General features: G+C 36.6%; 1 protein-coding gene across 1 annotated transcript in view; it reads left to right on the forward strand.

Annotated features, from left to right (window-relative positions):
- Nucleotides 1-1,610: 1,610 nt before the first annotated feature.
- The window catches only part of LOC104506713 (rho GTPase-activating protein 7-like), a gene marked incomplete at its 3' end in the record, with an annotated part of 41,432 nt that continues 22,160 nt past the window's right edge, over nucleotides 1,611-20,882 (forward strand). The window contains exon 1 of the mRNA XM_010147752.1: nucleotides 1,611-2,663. Within this exon, the coding sequence (XP_010146054.1) occupies nucleotides 1,611-2,663 (1,053 nt within the window). The remainder of the gene's footprint in view (nucleotides 2,664-20,882) is intronic.

A 20,882-nucleotide genomic window follows, 5' to 3' on the forward strand; every position in this document is an offset into this window, starting at 1 on the left:
AATCTTAAAGTTGTATTAACTTCTTACTACCAAATTTTAACTCTGAAAGCAGATAATTTTTTTGGCCTGGCTCTGTGTGTTATTTTCCATTTTCCTCAGCCTCCTACACAGTAATGACTTCTGCATGGAATTCTCTTACCCTATGAATATATTTTCTTTTTAAGCACAGTCTCCACAGAGGTGGAAAATGTGAATGTGAAATGAAGCTTGCCATCCTCAAAGAAAGTTAAAGATCTAGTAGAGTATACAACTCTATCTTGAAAGTCAGTTTGTCAAGACTTAATTTACAGACATTCAGTTGCACAGGCATAATTCTGCATTTCTTTCAAGATGAATACTTTTATACCTTCAGGCATGTGATTTGTCAAGGCAGCTTTGTGGCCTGGTGGGCAATCAGAATTTGCCTTAGTGGACTGAAATGACCCAGAACAAACTCAGTACTTAATCTTCTTTATTGCTGAAATCAATAAGCAGATCCATGCTAAGTGCTGACAGTTCTTGTGTAGGGAGTGAAAAGTAGAAGCATCTGCTGCTTGAACCTCTAATGTTTTGTGGGCCAGAAGTTTTGTTTTGTTATTTGACAAAGACCTTGTATTTTTTTTATATTGTATAAACTAATATCAGGTATTTTGTTTGTTCTAATTCATACATGCAAGGTCACAAGTTTAATATATCCCAAAAGCCATCATCAGGAAGGCCCGATACAGCAGTCAGTGAAAAATACCCACCTAGTTAATTAGGGGTTAAATCACAATACCTTACCTTAGTAGATCCCAAATATATTCACCAAGGCTTTTTTTCAGGTTTTATAATGTATTTGAAGTAAGGAATATGCCAAAAGCTTAAATTAGTTTTCCTAGTGTTGTATGTTTTATTGCCACACAACAGCTGATTTCTCCTGTAATTTCATGTAGCACTTCTAATTATGACTTGTCCTGAGGAGAGTGAAACAACAACAATAAAAATGAGAGCTACTGAGTGGGCCAAAGCTACTCGTAAGACAAGTGGTTTATAACTGTAGTAAATTTGGAATAAACCTCAAGTTCTGCTCTACCTCTTTGGAAAACAGCCAGAATTCTGCACTCCATGGGTATTTCTGGATGACGAAGTAATAAAAAATAACTTTGTGTACAAGGCAATCACAAGGCATAATGTCACTTATACCCATGAAAATTAATATCTTGTGACAGACGTAGAGAAGAGACTTATTGTCAAATTTTGGCTCTGGAGCTACTTGCCTGTCCATGTGCCTGTTTATATCATTTTTGTTTACTTGATAGTGGAGAGTAATCAGAAAAAATGCTATACTGAATTATGAGTGCTGTCAAGTTTTGTATGAAAAGTATTAAAACTTTAAACAAAACAATCTTCTAAATTCCTGTCCCTCTGGTCCCGCAGTTTTATCTTGCTTTTTACACTTTTGTTTAAACTGTTCCTTCCTTTTCTTTTTTTCATTTGGAGTTGATTCAATATCCCGATCTTTTTTTATTTCTTGCAGATGTTAAAATGATGAGACTCTCCCTCCCTCGGGAGCAGTGCACAGCAGCCATGACATCTCCTCTGGTCCTCCCTGGAAGGTACATTGCAGCCTGCTGCTGAACTGTTATGACATGTCTCTAGCAATCAGAAAGAAAAGCTGGGAAGAGCATGTGACCCAGTGGATGGGATTGGCTTTGGAGTCTGTGGAGTATAATACAGCATGTCGTCATGGACTTGTAGCCGATAACTTGCAGACAAGTATGGAAAAAGATGAGGTTTTGAGCGTGGACCGGAAAGAAAAACGCTCTTCATTTCCAGAGTGCTGTTACAGTGGAGAGCTGATTGGCTTCCCAGCAAAGCAGCTGGGAAATGTTTCAAAGGAAGTGGATGAAAATGATAACCACGAAGATGAGGAGCATTTTCTGGAGGCCAGCACAGAAACTCTAGTCCATGTGTCTGATGACGATGATGACTATTCAGCACTCAACCCAGATAGCGTTAATTACCCCATTACTGCTGTAGAAAGGGAACCAAAAGGTGAAGAGCAGAATTCAAATGGAGCAGGCTCCTTAACACAGATGGCACCAATAGAGGAGAGTAACAAGGCAACTGAAGCATCTGGAATCATTGGATATACAAGTAAGGAACCCAGCCGTGGAACAGTTCCTAAAGAGGAGATGGAAGAAGATGCTATTTGTGGCAGTATTGGCCAAAGCCTGGAGCTTTGTAATTATGAAGGCTTAAATGAAGTAGTAGATGTAGAGAAAGAAAATTGTTCTAATTCTCCAAATGTGAAAGAAATTTTTATGCCTGGGAAGCAGCTGCTTCATACTGCTGTAATTGCACAACAGCGCCGGAAATCTGATGCTTTTAAAGACGGGCTTGGAAAGTCTGAGTGTGATGTGGTAGAGAGTGGGATTTCTTCCGAATCATGTACCAGCAGTGATAGACAACTCTGTTCAGCACTGGATTCCAGCGACTGCCTTATGCAATCTTTTCCTTGCTCTCTCATTCCGGCAGTGGAAAACGGTCTGGATGAAAGTGGTTTCACAGAACCTCAAGTGGCCCCTGAAAAATGCCTTTCAAATGTCAGTTCAGCAGAAGACATTCAGTGTTTACATGTAAGGGATCATTTGACCACACAAGAATATTCAGACAGTCAAGTGAAACTGCGCAAAAGAAAGGTAGGATGCTCATATACTGCAGAGAATTTTTTCTAATGTTTTCCTCCACATTTTAATGAAGGTGATTCTATGACTAATTGATCGGAGATAAAACGTGGTTTTCAGCTTTGTTTCAATAATGTCATATTTTTCTTCAAATGGTTTCAAGAATAATGTGTCTATGCAACAACCAAGTCTCATGAGCTCTTTTTAAGGTCTGAAAATGGCAGAGCTGTGAATTTGGAAAGTGCCTTATATTCACTTTATTTTATATGAATATATAATTTTATACATTTTATATATGTCGTTCAAGGCTAAATGTATAAGCATCTTCTATGGGTTTAGTTTTATTTTTGGTTTTCTGCTGCTATCAGGTATCTTTAGCCCTCTTAGGAAACAGATTATGTCTAGAGCTTTGTGGAAGCCTTGTTAAAAAAAAAAAAAAAATAAAAAGAAACTGGGAAAAAGTGCAACAAAACTTTCAAAGGTAAAAAAAGGAGTGGAAACATTTTGCAGTTCTTTGGTTTTCAGCTCAGCCCCCTGAGCATATCTAAGCTATCTTGCAAAAACAAGTATTGCTGTGTTTGAATCAGTGTTTTGTGATTTTTAAAGCATCCAGAGGGTTTCACTGTCTACAAAGAATAAGGAAGAGTATCATTATAAAACTTTAATGGACAGATTCCTTGGCAATAAAAGTCCCATTGGTTTTCATGGGAAGAGGTGTATTGGCTGGGGCACTGCAGAATTCATCTTAGAGTCTGGTTTTCCCAGCTATGGTGCTTATTCCTGCTAATAACTAATTTGTGATTGTTTACTCCTCTATTGGTCTTTTTTTATTTTACATCATCCAGCTTCTTTTGTCTGTTTTTTAAAAAAACTGGTTTCTGTTAGTTTCGTGGTGTTTCTACCAGCTGTAATGCCTCCGTAGCACTTTCACTTAAGCACACATTCGTGTATCTGAAGTATTGTATGCCAACACAATATCCTGAGCTCCTTGCTGGCCATTGCTTCCTTGCATAAACCCTTTGTTAATATTAGCACTCAAGTGATATGGTTGGAAGCGGTATGTAACTATTGTAAAAGGTTTCACAAGCCCTCAAAGATAGTCTTCCCTTGGTAGTTCATACAATCACAATTAACATGGTAACTGTTCAATTGATCTTGTAGTAAGTATGGCTCTGAGTTACAATTAAGAAACACAAACCTGATTACTGGTACCAGAAATGCTAAACTTACCTATCTGTAGAAAACAGTTCAAGTTTAAATTAAAACAATTAACCAAATTAACATCATATTTGAGAACTGACTATTATAACCATATGTTCAGTTGCTTTATTTACCATGTCATTTTCTTTTTTATTAAGCGTAGTTGTTAATACCAATGTGTACATTTCAGAATGTTAGCAAGTTTAAATTTATAACGTAATTTCAAAGACCTATAGTTATTATTTGAAAATACAGATAAATCTTTTTATTATGTACACATAGTGATTGTGCTGTGACAATGCCCACGTTAGTTTTCAGTGTACCATACTATATTTCTTAATAGTGTTGATGCAGCTAGTTTCCATGTATCTCCTTGTATCTTATTTTGAGGTCACATGCTCATCCTTTAAAGGTACACTCACAAGAATTTTATTTGAGAGTATGTTTGTGCCATTAAATATTTAAAAAACCAGAATATAAAAATTCCAGTCAGATTAATGGTGAGAAAAACTAAGAAAGGACATGAGCATAGAAAGGAGGAAAACAAGGAGTGGCTTCAAGGAAGGTTGAGACCTATGTGGCTGCAGCAACTGCAAACCTGCGTGCACTGTGAAAGGGGGTCAGAGCCTGTAGATCTGAAGCAGTGACCTCGTACCACTTTGGTTAAATAAGTCTTTACCAACAACGATAAATATTTGGCAAAAGGAAAAAGATATGATCTGCTCTCACTTCTGCTATTATTTATCTCTAAGTTTGCAGGACACTTCTACAATGTTCCTGCGGGCAGGATTTTATCACCTGTCTCTAATCATACACTATTTTACAAAAGCCTCTCTGTATGGGTAATAATCTGTAATGAAAAATGTGCCTATGTTTACAAACATTCCCTAAAGTCACTCTTGTAATTTTAACAAAACGTTAGAAAAACAACAGACTCAAAACTGAATCCATCCATAAAAGTCAAGTATTTGCTTTGCAGTGACAGGAAGACTTAAAGGATTGGGAATGGTATATAAAACCTTTTCTCTCAAGGTCAGCAGTTCAAACAGTACAGTTAGGGCCTAAAACACAGCACTGTCTGATTAATGCTCAGTGTCAATTATAGTTGTACATAAATATGCTCTCATAGAGGTCAAACTATGGGAAAAGGCACATGGGGATGAATAACTAAAGATATTTGGACACCCAAACCTTGAGGTGGCACCTTGGGGGAATTATAGAAAAGTGCTGAACTACAGGTACTTCCATGACAGCTAAGATCTTGCGACCTTTGAGGACACATCATTCTGCTCTCACTGGTACTAAATTCTTCTGAAAACCTGTTCCTCGTTAACATATTTTAAACTGCTTTTAATTCTGGCAACAGAGCATGACCTCTTATCTTTAGATCTGCTGTCTTCAGACCAAAGCTGAGGTGAGACACTGTGGATCTGTTGGGCTTGCCCTGTAGATGGGTTCAGGTTTGAGGGCTTAAGGTTTAGCATCTTTGACCAGCACTAGTTCCATTTTGGTAAATGGCTTTAGTCATGATGGATGTACTGACACTGAAGAAACTTTGTGCAAACAGGTCCAGCTGTTACAGCATTCTTTGCTCTCTCGAGTCACCAGGGTTCAGATTGATATACAGCACCCTCTTCTCCTTTCCCAGAAAGATGGCCTAAGGCTTGGAAATAGGAAGCACCTGAATTTAATTGTGAGAAGTTAATGATGTTAGGTCTAATTGAAAGATCCCACAGTAATCAAACCTTTTTTTTTTTGTTTGTGTTGACTGATAATCAATGCAGTTTATCCACATCATGAAGTTGATGGTTATTAATAGTTCAGAGTAGCAGAAGCATAAATGGATTAACTTTTCAGAAGAAAAGGAATTAACATACACAAATTAAAAATTACATGTCAAATTGTTAGTTACCTGTTCAATTGTTGCCTGAGTTCAGAAAAGGTATATACTTTTAGATGCTTTTACACTTGAACTTAAACACAGCTTACTGAAAATCTGTCATTCATTGCAATAATTAAATATTTTCTGTCTCCTATGTTTTAAATTACAGATTGTAATGTTATAAGAAAACAGAAATCTTGTGCTCTGAAAGCAGCCCTTTTCTCAGGCATCTCAAAGCAATGTTCCTTTGCAATGCTTAATATTGTTATTTTCATTAACCTGTGGAAAAAAACAGGTTTTCGAACTGCTCTGGTCACTGTACAGGGCCTATTGTCACAGTAATTTTTTGAGAAGTCTGTAGAAAGAGCTTTGGGGTAAATCTTCTGAAAATAAACTCTCTTGGACTTAGAAATCAAGTTCAAAATAGTTCAGACAAACTTTGGATCATCATTTGAAGCTCTGGTTACTTATCAAATTAAGTATTACTTCTGAAACTTTTGCGGGTTTCATCTAATGTGAAACTTCTGGTTAAACATATTTTCTTTTAAGTATTAGTACATTCTGTAAGATTAGAGAGGATAAAGTACTGGAAAATTTACTGCACACAGAGTGATGAAATAAGAAATCGATACATAATTATTGGTTTGGGGACACATAATTGATATGTTGTGCCTGGTGATTTGAATTCTATGTCACCTGTATTCCTTCCAAGAAAAGATATATCCTAGAATACTGCTTCAGGAAGGGCTAATTGGGGTATCAAAGTAATTGGAGTACATGTGATGATGTATCAGTTTCTCTTCACAGGTAATCTCAGACTGTGTTTCAGTGTCATTAAAACATTTTGTTTAAATGTCACTGAAAAAGGAATGAAGTAAACAAGTGTTTTGGTGTACAAATTCCTCATGTCTCTTTTATGAGACTTTTGCTTTTAATATTTACTACTTGTGGTTCTTCATGGTGGCCTGCTTAGAAGCTTTCCAGTTTCAAACAATTGATTTTATCTCAAAGTCATTCCTACAAGACTAAAGAGTATAATATTCAGGTCTATTTCCTAATGCTCACTATTATTGCTACTATTTTAATCTTGAATTCTAGATTAAATGCTGTGTGGTTTGGAAAGGATGCTTAAGGACATGTCTAACGTCAGCATGACCACAGCAGCCAGTATCAGAGATGTAAATTGATTTAAGAAAAAGGTTATCAGAAGGATGGAGGCAAACGTACAAAGAAACCTGGGTAGACTACCTTGGGTGACACAGGTCTTTGAAGCATCACCTTTCCCCAACATGCAAGCTGTGAGTTTTTAAAGCATGTGTTTGAATTTTCTGTACTGTTACAATAAAATCTGTTTCATTATTTCATCAATTATAATTATACTAACGTGAGAAAACAAAAAAATTGCTTGGTTCAATTCAGGCCTTTCCATCCATATTTGTTACTTGAGAATTATGCTTGCCCACAAGATGTGAAGGCTGACTCTCTTCTGTTATGATCTGTAATAAATTCTGTTTTACAAGGCTAAAATGATGCTTTTTATGGCGAGTTAGAGTCAGGTTCTTCCAGGAGCTTCTGCTTGTGTTTGCAGAAGCTGTAAATTGACTCCACGGGAAGCCTATGAAACCTTTCCTGCTGGCTTAGTCATCCCAGTAAGGTACCTGGGAGAGGTAGTAAGAAAGCTTCCAAAAAAATCATAGTAGCTGCCTGTTTTACTGAAATTGTTTCCTTACAATTTTTTCATGCCATGTCTGCTATTCAGATAGCATAATCCTTTTCAACAGAGTGCTCACTTTTCAGCATTAGATTCTATTTTTAAAAGTAATGTGAGCTTGTTGTGAACAACAGTATTCAACATTGTAGACATTTTTCGTTTGTATTGTTGTAAAAACACTAAGAGATTGAGCTTCCAGACCTCTCACAAGTGTGTCTTTCTGAAGTCTTAATTTCCCTTTATCTTAATTCTGCCTCTCTTGAATGGGGAGAGTTTAGTGATTAATTAGCTTTTTCACATCAGTTTTTAATTTAGCTTTTAAGACCCTTAAATTATATTTTTCTTAATGGCAGTTGGTTTAGTAGGGATCCAGTCTAAACTATTGCTACATAAATACTAATATGTAGGCATATATAGGCTTGTCAGTGTTGCGTTGTGACAATAACTCAGGACAGCATAGAAAAGACAAACATTGAAGGTAAAAGTATGAGTAAAAAAAAACAGGAATGTACAGGAAACCTTAATTTAAAATGGAAATGTGCATTTGTTCTACCCTGATTTTGTCATGGGAAATTGAATTTACCTTTTTCTGAGATTCAGTCTGCAAATGTGTTTCAGCTAGCAGAAAATAGCAGCTCTGAAAGTGGGTGATTTTCAAAGCCATTTATCTTTAATTGCACCCTTGCAAAATATGATGTATAAATGCATTCATTTCCCACAGTTTATGTTTGGATAATCATCTTGCGAATATTCTAGTAGAGCAATTCAACAACCACAAAAAAAAAAAAATATCGTGTATTCTGAGATTGTAATGATCATTGGAAATTCTGAAAATATGAAGAGTAATTTGTTTGGATGGTTATAGGAGACCAAGGCTTCACTGCTTCAGTATAGTCATGGTAGACCAAGGCTTCACTGCTTAAAACTAGATGTTAAAAAAGTATTAATGAATGTTAGTGGAACTACCATGTTCTTAGAGTATGATTAAGTGCCTGGCTGAACTTGGGTGTTATAATAATAACCTGTAACCTTAGAGACTACAGAAGCTAGTTACTATAGAAGCACAATTACAGCAAAATTACTTTTAAATCATATGGTTCTGTAACTATTTCCTGTACAATTCAGACCCGTACTTATGCCAGAATAGCTTTGTTTTCATATACAGAGATGAATAATATAATCTTGGCATCTAGGGAATGTTTTTTCTTAGTTATGTGAAGGACAATGGCAAATGCTGGAAAATCTAATAATCTCTTTTAAAGATGATCATTCAAACAGTGGAAATCTATTTGATCGTATATGGAATTTGGATTTGCTTTTGTTCCATTTTTGCATCTCCTATCCTTTTCAAATTTTCTAAAGGTTTTCCAAAGGTTTTCAAAATTTCTCAAAGTTTTAGGAAAAAGCATGGATCTGGGTTTCCAAACTCATAATATGAATATGAACACAATCAAAAATTGAAGAGAGATCCTAAGCTGCATTGGATTTTTGAAAGGTTAGCTGCTACATACATCTCAGATACAGTCTGTAGTACTAGTACAGTGGGCAACTATTACTGAGATCCACAGTTGCTTCACCACAAAGAATTTGCTGCATTTGCACATTGCTATTAAATGGTCAGAATTTTGGGGGCATTGGGAAGAATCTGGCAAGAGCAGCAAGTAAAGCAAAACAAACAGTATGATTTCTTTAAAAAACAAAAAAAGAAACCTTCTTGGCTGTCGTGAATATTTGTTTCTCTTTTCTGCATTGAAAACTTGCTTCCTAAATTTACCATTTAATAATGAAGATGTGGTTCAAAAATATAAATTTACTAAAATACTTTGATCTGGGTTTTTAAAAAATTATGCATATTATCTATGGTAATTAGCAGAAAGTGATAGTCATAAAGCACTTCTATTATTGTGGTTACATGACCATGAATTTTCTCTGGTGCTCTCACAAAAATATGTGTCATAAATATTATCTCCATCTGGGAAGCTAAAGAATGCTTTCCCACAGACTTCCTTTGTGTTTGGACTGAAGTATGATGTATTTCAAACAATCCGAAAAGTATTTAAAACAAGCTCAGAACAGGATGGGATGATTGCCAGGCCATTACAGTATAACATTTATGCAAATTTTACTTTGACACATTTTTGTGACAGTACTCTTGCAATAAATTTTAAAGGCTGCCAGTGTTGTCTAGACTGCAAACCAAGAGACTGTTGCACATCAAGTTATGCCTTAGTTGGAGTTCAGCTGCCTAAAATGGTCATGAAAGTATTTGTATTTATACACGGCTCGTAGTCACGCACTATCGCTTCACCAAAGTGATATTATGCACTTCTGGGAACCAATGTAGAGAGCCTTAATTTCATGCAGTCTATACTCAGAAATTTCTGATTTTGACCGTGTTTGCAAGAATTGGCTGAAAGAAAACTTTTAAACATCTCTTTCTTTGATTTTAAACTGTAATCTTTAAAAAGTTCAGATTGCTAAGGACCCATTATTTGCTATTTGTGGCCTATAAATTCTCAGTTGTAAGTCACATTAAATAGACCAATGACCACTTCCTAAAATGACACCAGGTTTGTAATTAAGACCACGTTTTTGAGGGAGGCTGTCTTGGAAGAAATGAATGGGCATAGTATGCAAACCTCAAATGTAACAGTTTAGCAAATGGGAACTGGAATTAAAACACATGGGCAAAACCTTACGGTTGACATAGCATCCCTATCCACAACACACTTTTATATTGTTTAAAAAATTTTTAAAAAGGACTTTGCCTCCTACAGCTATTCATCTGGCACTTTCATGAGCATAACATTTATTTCGAATTAACAGTCAAGTGAAAAAGGAGGGATCTGAGAGGCATACAGAGACACAGCTTCCATCAAAACCCAGCAAATACAGCAGTGACCGGGAAAGTCAGTACTTAGAGCACCCCTGCCTACAGCAAAGATCCCTTGAAGCCATAGCTATTGCAGAGCAGCCTTTTCAGCACAACCCTCTGCTGCAGATGTGAGCTGTGCTAAGAGCAAAAGCTTTTCTGCTAGCAGTGCTGTGTCTGAGGGGGAGCAGAGGAGAGCAGCCCACCATGGCCAGTTCTGTGGGCTGAGACGTTACAGTGGCAAGCTCTTTGCCACTGCTACCAGGGAGTATTTGGCCATAGTAGTACAGTGGTGGGCAAGACCCACACGTATCTGACCAATTCCCACGCAGCAGTTAAAAGCAAACAAGCAAAGAGAAGTCTGCCCTGGGCTGAACTGCAGCAGGGTGGGAGCTATCTGCAAAGTGGTTTCCACGGCGTTTATTTTGTTTGTAGTGTTTTGGTTTGGGTGTGGGTTTTGGTGGGTTTTTTTTCTCCTTGCTTCCCATCATGGTAGTACATATGACTGAAACACCTAAAAATGTCCACTGCGCTCTCTTAATGGCAACATAGGAGGTTCGTAGAGACAAGGGGGACTTACGCCACAGATCGGGTGCATTGAATATAGCTTTACAAAATGAAACAATACTGTTTCTGCTGCCAGAAACTATTCCAAGCTCCAGAGGATGTGGCCTAAAATGGTTATGAATTCAAATTTAGAGGGATATTCTTCTTCCTATGAAAAAAATCCAGGCAGCAATACAGCTTCTCTGTATATGTATGCACGAGTTTCTGTGTGCACTGGGGTAAATGTATGGCAAATGTAAACCAGATCCTTGCTCTTCTTCATAACCCTGTCACAGCTGACATCTAATGCTTTTACAACAATGGAACATAAGGAACTTGGCTTATGCACACTGCACTAATGAAAAATTGGCTCACTCTAAGATGAGGATGTCCTTCAATAATGTGCCTTATAACAGCAATAACTTTTATATCTTGAGTTTCACACTGGTTTTGCAGTCTCACCTAACATAAGATTTAGAATACCAAATGCAGTATGTAAAATATTTATGTTAAATAGAAATTTACTTCTCCTTTCCTGTAAGGTGCCTCTTTCCCAAATTTTTTTGCAGACAACAGATTCAATTAAACAGAGGATTCTATTTGGATATCCTGAGTGTCATATTCATTTAGATAGTTTTTCTTTAACATAAAATGTATCCTCTAATATGCCCATTAAAAAAAAAAAAATCTTGAAGGAGCTGATTCTGTTCTTGTACTACATGTTTTAAACTCCTTGGTGGTATCCTCAACCTTCTTAAAAAAAGATGGTTTGCTATTACTAAAAATCATTGATTCATTGCTGTTTGATATCAAGGCATGAAATAAAAAATTCAGCAGCTATAAAATTCATGGCTTATGCTGCATGTAATTTTAGATTCAGAATATTTTAAAAGCTGATATCTTTACTGCACTGAAAATGAAAAAACATGGCCAAAAGCAAAAATTTGGGAATGTAAACTATACTACTTTCCTACGTCCAGATTTTCTGAAACACTAAACTTCTGATAAATGCCAGGTTATATTTATCTCACACAAAATTATTAGTGACTGTATGTGTACATCGCACCTCACTGCATCTGCTGAATTTATTCCAGCACCTGTTTACAAATATTCTCTGCAGCCTGATAGATGATGACAAGATGATGTTGTAGATGAGCACTGTCCTCTTTAGGCTTTACACTTACATAGGAAGTAAAACAGCCAGAGTGTGAATAAATAGGACAAATTAAGGTAGGGATATTGAGAGAACCTTTTATAGGTGGGATAAGACTGGAGAATAAGTAGGTGACAATTAACTGATTTTCCGTGTAAAGTGGTCATTAGACTCTTAATTGCACAAAGCGTTCTCAGCTCGTGGAAATGACTGCCAGTTGATCAGTTTGTCTGTTTCCAGGCCTTCCTCAATACTGTTGGTAACAGAGTCAAGGATAACCTCGGAGACATTCTTCCATATCTGTATCTTGATTAATATTTTTGTGGTAAATATCCTGCAGGACATGTAATTTAACACATTTCACAAACATTTTATTAAGCTTTTAGAAAAGCTATATGGTAATTCTTCCTGCAGGTTCTTTGCAATATATGTTTTAAATCAATGGATTGCGATTTTGCAGGCTGAAACCTATGAATACTGATGACTGTGGGGAAACCAGCTTTAATCTTATTCAGAAGTAGTACATATATTCCTGAATTTTGCTATCTTGGGAATAGTATCAGAAGCTTTAGATTAGAATGTCAATTTTTTTCTAGGTCATCCACACACTCTGTCAGACAAAAAAAATCCTTCTTCATCCTACCCGTACCCTTCTAGTCAGCGTGTTAACATCACTAATTCTTCCCCTTCACCCTGCCTTTTCAGAAACGCTTTGATTTGTTGTTGGGGTTTTTTGTGGGTGGTTTGGTTTTGTTTTTTTTTTTACGTTTCACGTACTAAGCTCAGTGTGGCAGTATAAAACTTGCTAATATGTAAGAATATAAGGGAATGATCACTCAGTGACATGAGAATACTGTGTATTTTCTACTTGAAAGCATTGTCATTCCACAGGGTTTGATTTCTGGCCCAAGGCAGCAGCCAAGTGGAGTTGTGCAGGCACACGAACACATTAAGAAGGGAATATGAAGTAGTTGGAGAAAAAGGTGAGCAACTTCCACCACTCTGACTCCACTTCGGTATGCGGGGGAGAGCTGCCCCAAACACCCTCAGGAGCTACTTTTGTAGTAGTAATAATAATTCCTAATCCCCTGGCCAGAATTCTTTCTATAGTTGTGTAAAATCTCTACTCATATCCATTTATGGGACTGACAAAAAATATTCTGTGTCTTTTTTCACAGCTTCCTTAGCAGATATAGTCTGCAGTGACTTGATGCCCAATTCTGGGTTCTGTCTCTCAGTCTTTTCTACTACACTTAGGTCACAGAGGACTGGCTTTCTTGTGTCAACACCATTGCCTCATGAAGCATAATAATGACAGTTTAAATGTCACTGCTATTAGTCATCAATGATTGTCTTAGTGGTTAAACAGAAATGTCTTATTTTCTAGCCACTGTGTTCAGAGGGAGCGTTCACTAGCAGCAAAGTATAATTGTGGAGCTTTGATCTTTGCTTTGAAATGTCTTTTAACGTGTAAAGAAAACTCATCTATGCTGAGAACGACATTAGAAGCTAATTCTGGAGTTAGACCAGGATTCTGAAGGTGAAAGGACACTTCTCCAGCTCTCTCAACTAGTCCCTGGGAAAGTTAAAAATAAGTCTTGCTGAAAAAAAAAATTTGGCATGGGTTATTTGAGAAAATTTCTTTATTCCAGGAACTGCCTCATGTAGCAGAAATTTATTTACCATCTGTGTAGACTTGAAAAATTTTCCATCTTACCAGATACACAACTTGAAATAGCAACAGATTTTCCATCCCTATGCTTTCTACCAACCTCTGCTTTAAGAAAGCGCTATTGTAAAAACGTACATAATTTTTGTGTTCTCGAAAGAGGGGCTAACTCAATTGAAGCCCATCTGTAAACTCTGAAGTTCTGGTTGTGACTTCTAATGATGTCACCTTACTGTTGCTAAAGCACATCACTTGGAGAAGGGAAAGGAGGAGTTCACAGAATTAGTAGCTGAAAATATATGCTTGTTTTAATTCTTATTACAGTTGTTTTAGTTAGTGTTAGAGTATTGACTTTAATCAAATAATAGTCACTTAATTTGTTTTTCTTTAAGTACAGAAGTACTTCCTTAATTTCATAGCTCTAGCTGCAGGGGAAGAAAAAAGGTTTAAAAAAACCACCAAAATCCAAAAGTGCTGAATCTTAAAAGTCTGTTAAAATACAAAGCAAAATGTCTGTAACTTTGAATATCACTTCTGAGTATTTGTGTGAATATACAGGCCACAAACCAACACTTTCAATTCCCGAGAGAGAAAAAGAGAAAGGTGTTCAGGAACACAAACTTTTGTTTCCAGTTCCTGAGGGATATTTTTTGTCTTTCATGTACTCTGTGGATATAGTTTACTTTTGTTTTTATGCACACTGGCAATCCTCAAGAACCATGGGGGCTGATTCTTATTTGATGCTTAGATGTTTTTGATCCCTTCTACCAAAAGAATATTTGTGTGAGTAACAAGCTTGGTGTAAAAAGCAGGTGTCAAAAGCTTCCTCTTTGAAATCCAACAATCCGATTTGCTTAAAGAATAATAAAAAAAACCCCTATCTGTCATTCTTATAATTGCAATTTTTTTCTACCTTATCTATTTTTACCTGCCTCGGTGTTCTTTAAGTTTGGCTGAAGGGGTTTATCCTACATAGGCCTATTAAAAATGCTCTTGCTTTTGTAATTTTGAGTCTTTGAACTAGTAAAATCAGATGAGACGTGACATTGTTTTAACTATAAGTATTATTGCACCCTTTAATCTGGGTATTTTGATCTGTATTTTAAACTGTATTCTGTCTATTTTTGGACTTTTGTATAATGTCTATTTGACTCTATATAGTCAGGTAATCTATTTTACATTTGAGCAAAATCATATAATTTTCAAAATGAATGGATATATATTTTAAGCTATCTTATATTCTTTCTTGTTGCTGACAAATCATCTGCAATGCCAAAATGAGGACTGTTAAGGCACATAAGTATTGTAGTATTTTAGTTTGGGCCAGGAGCATGCTTTTGAACTTAGTTTGGTGATTGATGTGATATAAAGAATGACAAGTGACACTGTGAGTGATATGAGACAGTGAGATTCAATGTGGATAGCTTGATTTGATAGCAGCGTAGCTGATTTGATAGATACTAGTGCAGTGCTTCACAAAATAAAACTGGGGGTTTAGCATTGCTGATAACCAGGGACAATTTTTCAGATATTAGGAAGAAAAAAAGGATCTCGGAGGGTAGCAGATTCATATCTTTAAAGTGCAAGAGGTATGAATTGGAAGACTACTTACCAGATGCAGTCACAATATTATACACTCCCATCATTTGCAATGTGAAGATGTCCGACTCTGTCCTCTACCCTGACCAAATTGACTATAACTTATATAATTTTTATGACTAGACAATATTAACTACCAACAAATCTTCTGAAGACAAATTTCTAAAAGAGATCAGTGCATTACTGTTCCCTTTTACATGATTTTGATAAACATTCCCTGGTAGAAGAATATGGGTTGGTGATTTGAGGTTAAAATTTAACCCCTAAACAAACTAGGCAGTCTCTTGAGGTTTTTTCAGTTTTTGTTTCAGTTGTCTGAAATATATCAGGTCCAATGTAAAACTAAAGAAGAATGTTTTTCCCCCTGTAGTTCTGCTTTCTAGTTCTCTCACTAATTCCCACTAGTCTTGTGGTAATGTGTTCATTCTGTTGGTCAGCTGTTAGGCTCTCCATGAATGCATCCTCCTGATGTGTGTTTCCCAGCATTTTACAAGTAGGTGTCCTGTTCCACTTCAACATAAAACTTTTTGAAAACAAAACTATATGCCAGTGGGGATCTAGACAGGGAATGTAACACAAGCATAATCAAACTCAGTCCGAATATGTGAATAGGTGAGGAAATAACAAATACTACGTAGTGTAAGCACTAAACTGCTCTTAATGGGTGTTTGACACAGGAATGGCAAGAGGCTGTGTACTGTATACTAGAGATTTTTGGTCTCTAACACAATTCTTTCTTTTGCTTTGCTTAATTACTGCCTGTAGTAGAAAAGAAATCTTTGGTTCTCTTCCGTAGGCCCTTGATAGAAGGACCCTATAGTAAAGCAAATAATGTCCCCCCACAATTGCCATTAATATTAGCTTCAGTCTTTGGTAAGGATGGAACTGAGCTACGAAGGTAAGATTTTTCTGTACAGGGTGAACAGAAAGCGTATGAGCAGACTAAAGCAGAAATAGCCGATTTGTTTCCTCTTGGAACACATTTTTCAACAAAAATGACTTGTGAGATTATTAAACACCTGGTGTTAAGGAAGCTGAAAATAGTGATGGTCCTTCTCCTGGTATTACCCCAGGTTCTTCAAGACAAAAGCAAAATTCAGCAGCTAGAAATCATCGCTCTCCTGGTCATCCCAAGGCAGTTTAATCAAAAATGCAAAGGAAATGTTTGTCTGCAGTTTATTTTAAGATTCTTTCCTTGTTTATTGTGAAGCCTAACATTTGATTCAGTGGTATACAGTGTTTGAATTGGACTTGAAATGTAATTCTGTACAAGGGGGTGGGGTGGGGGGGAATTCTGCTGTGCATACGATCGTGTAATAGTAAGTATAGTTTACAGTGGATTTTTGGATTTGGGCCATCTCCCTCATTTGGAAGCTGTCTCTTATTTAACACCAACTGAGATTTACACCCAGGCTACAATTCCAGCAGGCACAGCAAATGTGGACCGTGTCTTAACCCAGTAATGCACGAGGAGGCTCTGTGTCAAGAGGAGTCTATGGCATCTACTTGATTACATTGTTGGTCATTCTCTGCCTGAATGGTTCCCATTACTCCATGACAAATAGTGAGATTTGTCTTCTCTACCATGACCAAAGCATAAAATATTTTACATTACTCTGGGAGTCCCTATGTTGTGTGCATATGTATTACGTGGCAGTGAAGTTTTGATCGTTTTTGTCATTGCTTGGAACGGTTTCTTTTGGATAATATCACTTCACATGTTCTGTAGGGACATAAGCATTCATTTTTTCTAGTTGAGTCTGTCCTGTAGAAATTATCTTTGTCTGTGTTTATTTATATGTTAAAAGGCAATATGAGAATTTTGGAAATAATAATTTTAGAAGCTTTTTGTTAAAAAACAGTATATAATATTTATCACACAATCTCTAGTAAACCCCTAGCTTTTTCAGTTGTTGTTTAGAGAATGTAACTGAAATTTAGCAGGTTGGGAGAAGAATTACTGTTAATAATATCAGTGCAAGCATGAATAAATCAAAACAGAGAAGTCATTTATTCTCAATCAAAGGCAGAGCTGATGTCAGGGCTTGGGAGTTCTTCCATTTCCAGTACTTCATTAAATCTTGAGGGTATAGCATGCAGGAAAAATGAGAAATTTATTATTATGCATATTTTCAATAGCCAGTAGAAACATATTAAATTGTAACTTTTAAAAGGAATATCCCAGTTGAAATAATAAAATGTACAGAAACTGAAAGACAGTAGAAAGAGTTTGCTGTGTTCTGGGGATTCTTCTGAGCTTAAGCCTATTGACTGACTCTGATAGCCAGCAAATTGGAACTATTAGTTCGATCTGTTAATAAATATCCATTTAATTATGCGTTTTCAATTAAAGGTTTCTTATGGAATAAAATAGGAGTAGATTAGTTCAGATTGGGACATATGGTCTTTTAAGAGTGCTCTGTGCTCTTTTAAGAGTGCTTTGAATACTTTTACTTCTGCCAGGGGTTTGAAGAGACTTGTCTTGGCAGTTGCTGGAGCCTTCCACATTTCTTTAGTTCCACTGAGTGTCAGAAAAGATGCTTCCTAACTAGTGATGGAGATATTTCTGCTGGCTTGTACCTAATGTCAAACCACCTCACCTGGGACAGGATATGGCCAGTCATTTTGGGAAGTGATAGCAGCACAAAGGCTGGGCGTATCGGCAGGGAGGATACAGACAGAAAAATGACAGATGTGGAACAGTGCTGATTTATCAGTTACTGCTGTACCCTCACTATCTATATTCACATAAGTCTTACAGAATAATCCTATTCTTTGTCACTTGGTGGATTCATTGGACATGACAATTGCTCTATAATCTTCGTATAAACAGTAAATGGGTTTTGTGACTATGAGAAAATATACTGATAGAGGACAGAAAAATCTGTAAAGGGGAAACAGATCTCTAGTGTTAACATTTTACTTAACTGCTTCATGTGAGCCAGAGCTCCTACAATTAGGCAGTCTTTGCTAACTTACGCTGCAGTGGAATTTAGTAACCGGAAAGATAACACTTGTTCCTTGAAAGAAAAACTCAAAAGATTTGATAATTAGCTCTCAGAGGAGTCCATTGGTTATTTTACAGCTGTGGAAAAAAACAGTGGAGACCTTATTTATTGACCTAGCTATCTGATGAATCAGGAAGAGATCAGTGTCATGGAATCTTTTTGAACAGACCACCTCCTGACACTGGGAAAGATCCAGATGAGGTCAAAACCCTGAGCTTCCTGTCTCAAAGAGGAAAAGGAGAAAAAAAATCTGATAAACATAAAGCTACACAGAGCTGCTTTGGAAATCTCTAGAGATGAAGGGAGCTGGGGAAGTACGTTAAAAAAAAAAACCCTCTTGTTAAATGTAACAAAACAGTACATGCATTCAATAAATATCAACAACACTGATTTACATTTTTTCCAGTTTGGTTACACTGTCCAAACTGAGCCTGAAACATGAGAACTAGTAATGAGCATCCCTGAACAGACACAATCATAGCAAACACAATTACACCACTAACCTGAGCATTAAATACACTTCCAAATGTTTACTTCTAGGGATGGATCAGAGAAACAAGGTTAAAAACAGAGGGGAACTGAGCTCAGTGGCTGCCACCTTTGCTTAGGTCAAGTCCTGCTTTAACCTTGGGAAAAATGCTTCTCCTGCTTTGCATTTTCACCTTCTTAACATGGAGTTAATATAATTTTCCCTTGTCGTGTGTAATGTGAGGTAAACTGTACAAAAGATGCACTTAAATGTTGTATTAATGGGATTCATGCAATTACCAGAGACACATAAGTGGAAGTTCCTCAGGGCCTTAAAAGCTATTTTTTAGAGCTTCAATAATGCTCCTGCTTCTTACAATCCCTTCTATTCTATACTAAAACTTGTGGTTTGTTCCCAGTGGGGACAAGTCTCCCATTTTTGCAGGACTCATTCTTTAAAATCAAATTTACATTAAATTAAACAGCTCCATGTGAAATAACTTGTAGGTGTGCTCTTTTTTTGCACGTGCTTTCTGTCTCTCTAGGTCTCCATACGGTAGCGTGAGGGAGGTTACGTGACGCTTTTCCCACTGCCCTCCTCTGTCATTCTTCTCCATAAACAAGTGTTCCTTTCAGCTCTCTATGCATCTCCTTTCTTTTCAGGAGTAGCATAAACACTTAGCTTTTTTCAAGGGTATGTAAGTATCAATAGGACTACTGAACCTAATTGTATATTTAGAGACACTTATCTTCCTAAACATAAATATCTGCTGAGCAACTGAGCCCTGGACAAGAGGAAAAAAAAACCCTCTCAGAATGAAAATGTTTCTCCTGGGCATTTGTTGCCTTGGATGATACACATAGATGGATGCAAACCAGTTTGGTGAAATCCTAATTCTGTTGTTAGCAAACTCTCTGTTACTTCAAAAGGCCTCAGATTTCACCTACGGTCTTCTAGTTATCTGGGCCTGATAATAAGCTCCATTATCTCATATTTTTAATGAAGAAGAGCCAAATGGTATTTTGCTCATGTTAATAAATACACAGACTTAGTGAAACAGACATATTGGCATTTATGTGTCACATTGATATGAGTCAGAGGAATCAGGATTTAACACAAATAATGATGGAACTGCAGTTTATAAATATTTTATTGGAAATTCTAGAATGATTATGCATTTATCTTTCTCCCACACATAAAAAGAGATTTGATAATAGTAATGTTTATTTCAATATTTAATTTCTATACAGTAAGAAATATTTTTAGATTCCAAACATCCTATTCTTCAGACTGAGCAATCACCAGTCCAATACCAATTGCTAAAAGGTGCCTTGAATGCACTTGAAGTCTACTGTGTTCTTAGTGTTTTTCTTCCTTGGGGAAGCTAGCTGTTGGGGACTATATACACCTAGCCTTGGTGCTGGCTGGAGGCTGAGTCAGTTTCTTTCCCCAGATATGTATTTCTGTGTAATTCTGTTAACATGTTTCTGAGACTGTAGTTTCACTCTTTTGGCCTCACTTGTGAATCAGTAGCCAGTTTTTATGCAATGTTTCTTTCTTTCCCCTGAGCTGATTTTGTCATGGTGTGTCTTGTGTTAAGCCAATAAATGTTGGCATACATCACAGATAAAAATCAAGCCAAATAACTTGATATTAAATACATATATATATATATAATAGTGTAGGGTTGGTAATTCTTCAATTCTATTGGGATAATGCAGTCATATCTCATGAGATAATGCTTGATTAAATTGGGAAAAAAATACTGTAGTACACTTAAATGCTCTCAAGCTAGTTATCTCAAGTTCTCGAATAGAAACATTTTGATTGTATGAGGACATAGGCTAATCTGTGCCAGCTGCTCTGTAGTTAACTATCCCAAAAGTCTCATTTTCCCTTCTCAAGCATTTTTTTTTCTCTGCAGACAGATTTCATACAAAAGCTATGCCGACGTTTAAAGATGTTTCACGGTTTTGTCACAAGATGTGGTGACAGTGTTTATTTCTTTTAATATCAGGAAACCCTACATCTAAAAGTGTTTTTTAAAAGTGTTCACAGCTTCTTGTTATTCCTCTCTTTCTGAAGGATAAATAACCATACAGCCGTACACTTATTATAGGACTGT

The sequence above is a fragment of the Eurypyga helias genome, unplaced genomic scaffold (genome assembly GCF_000690775.1).
Source record: "Eurypyga helias isolate BGI_N326 unplaced genomic scaffold, ASM69077v1 scaffold17972, whole genome shotgun sequence".
Lineage (NCBI taxonomy): Eukaryota > Metazoa > Chordata > Aves > Eurypygiformes > Eurypygidae > Eurypyga > Eurypyga helias.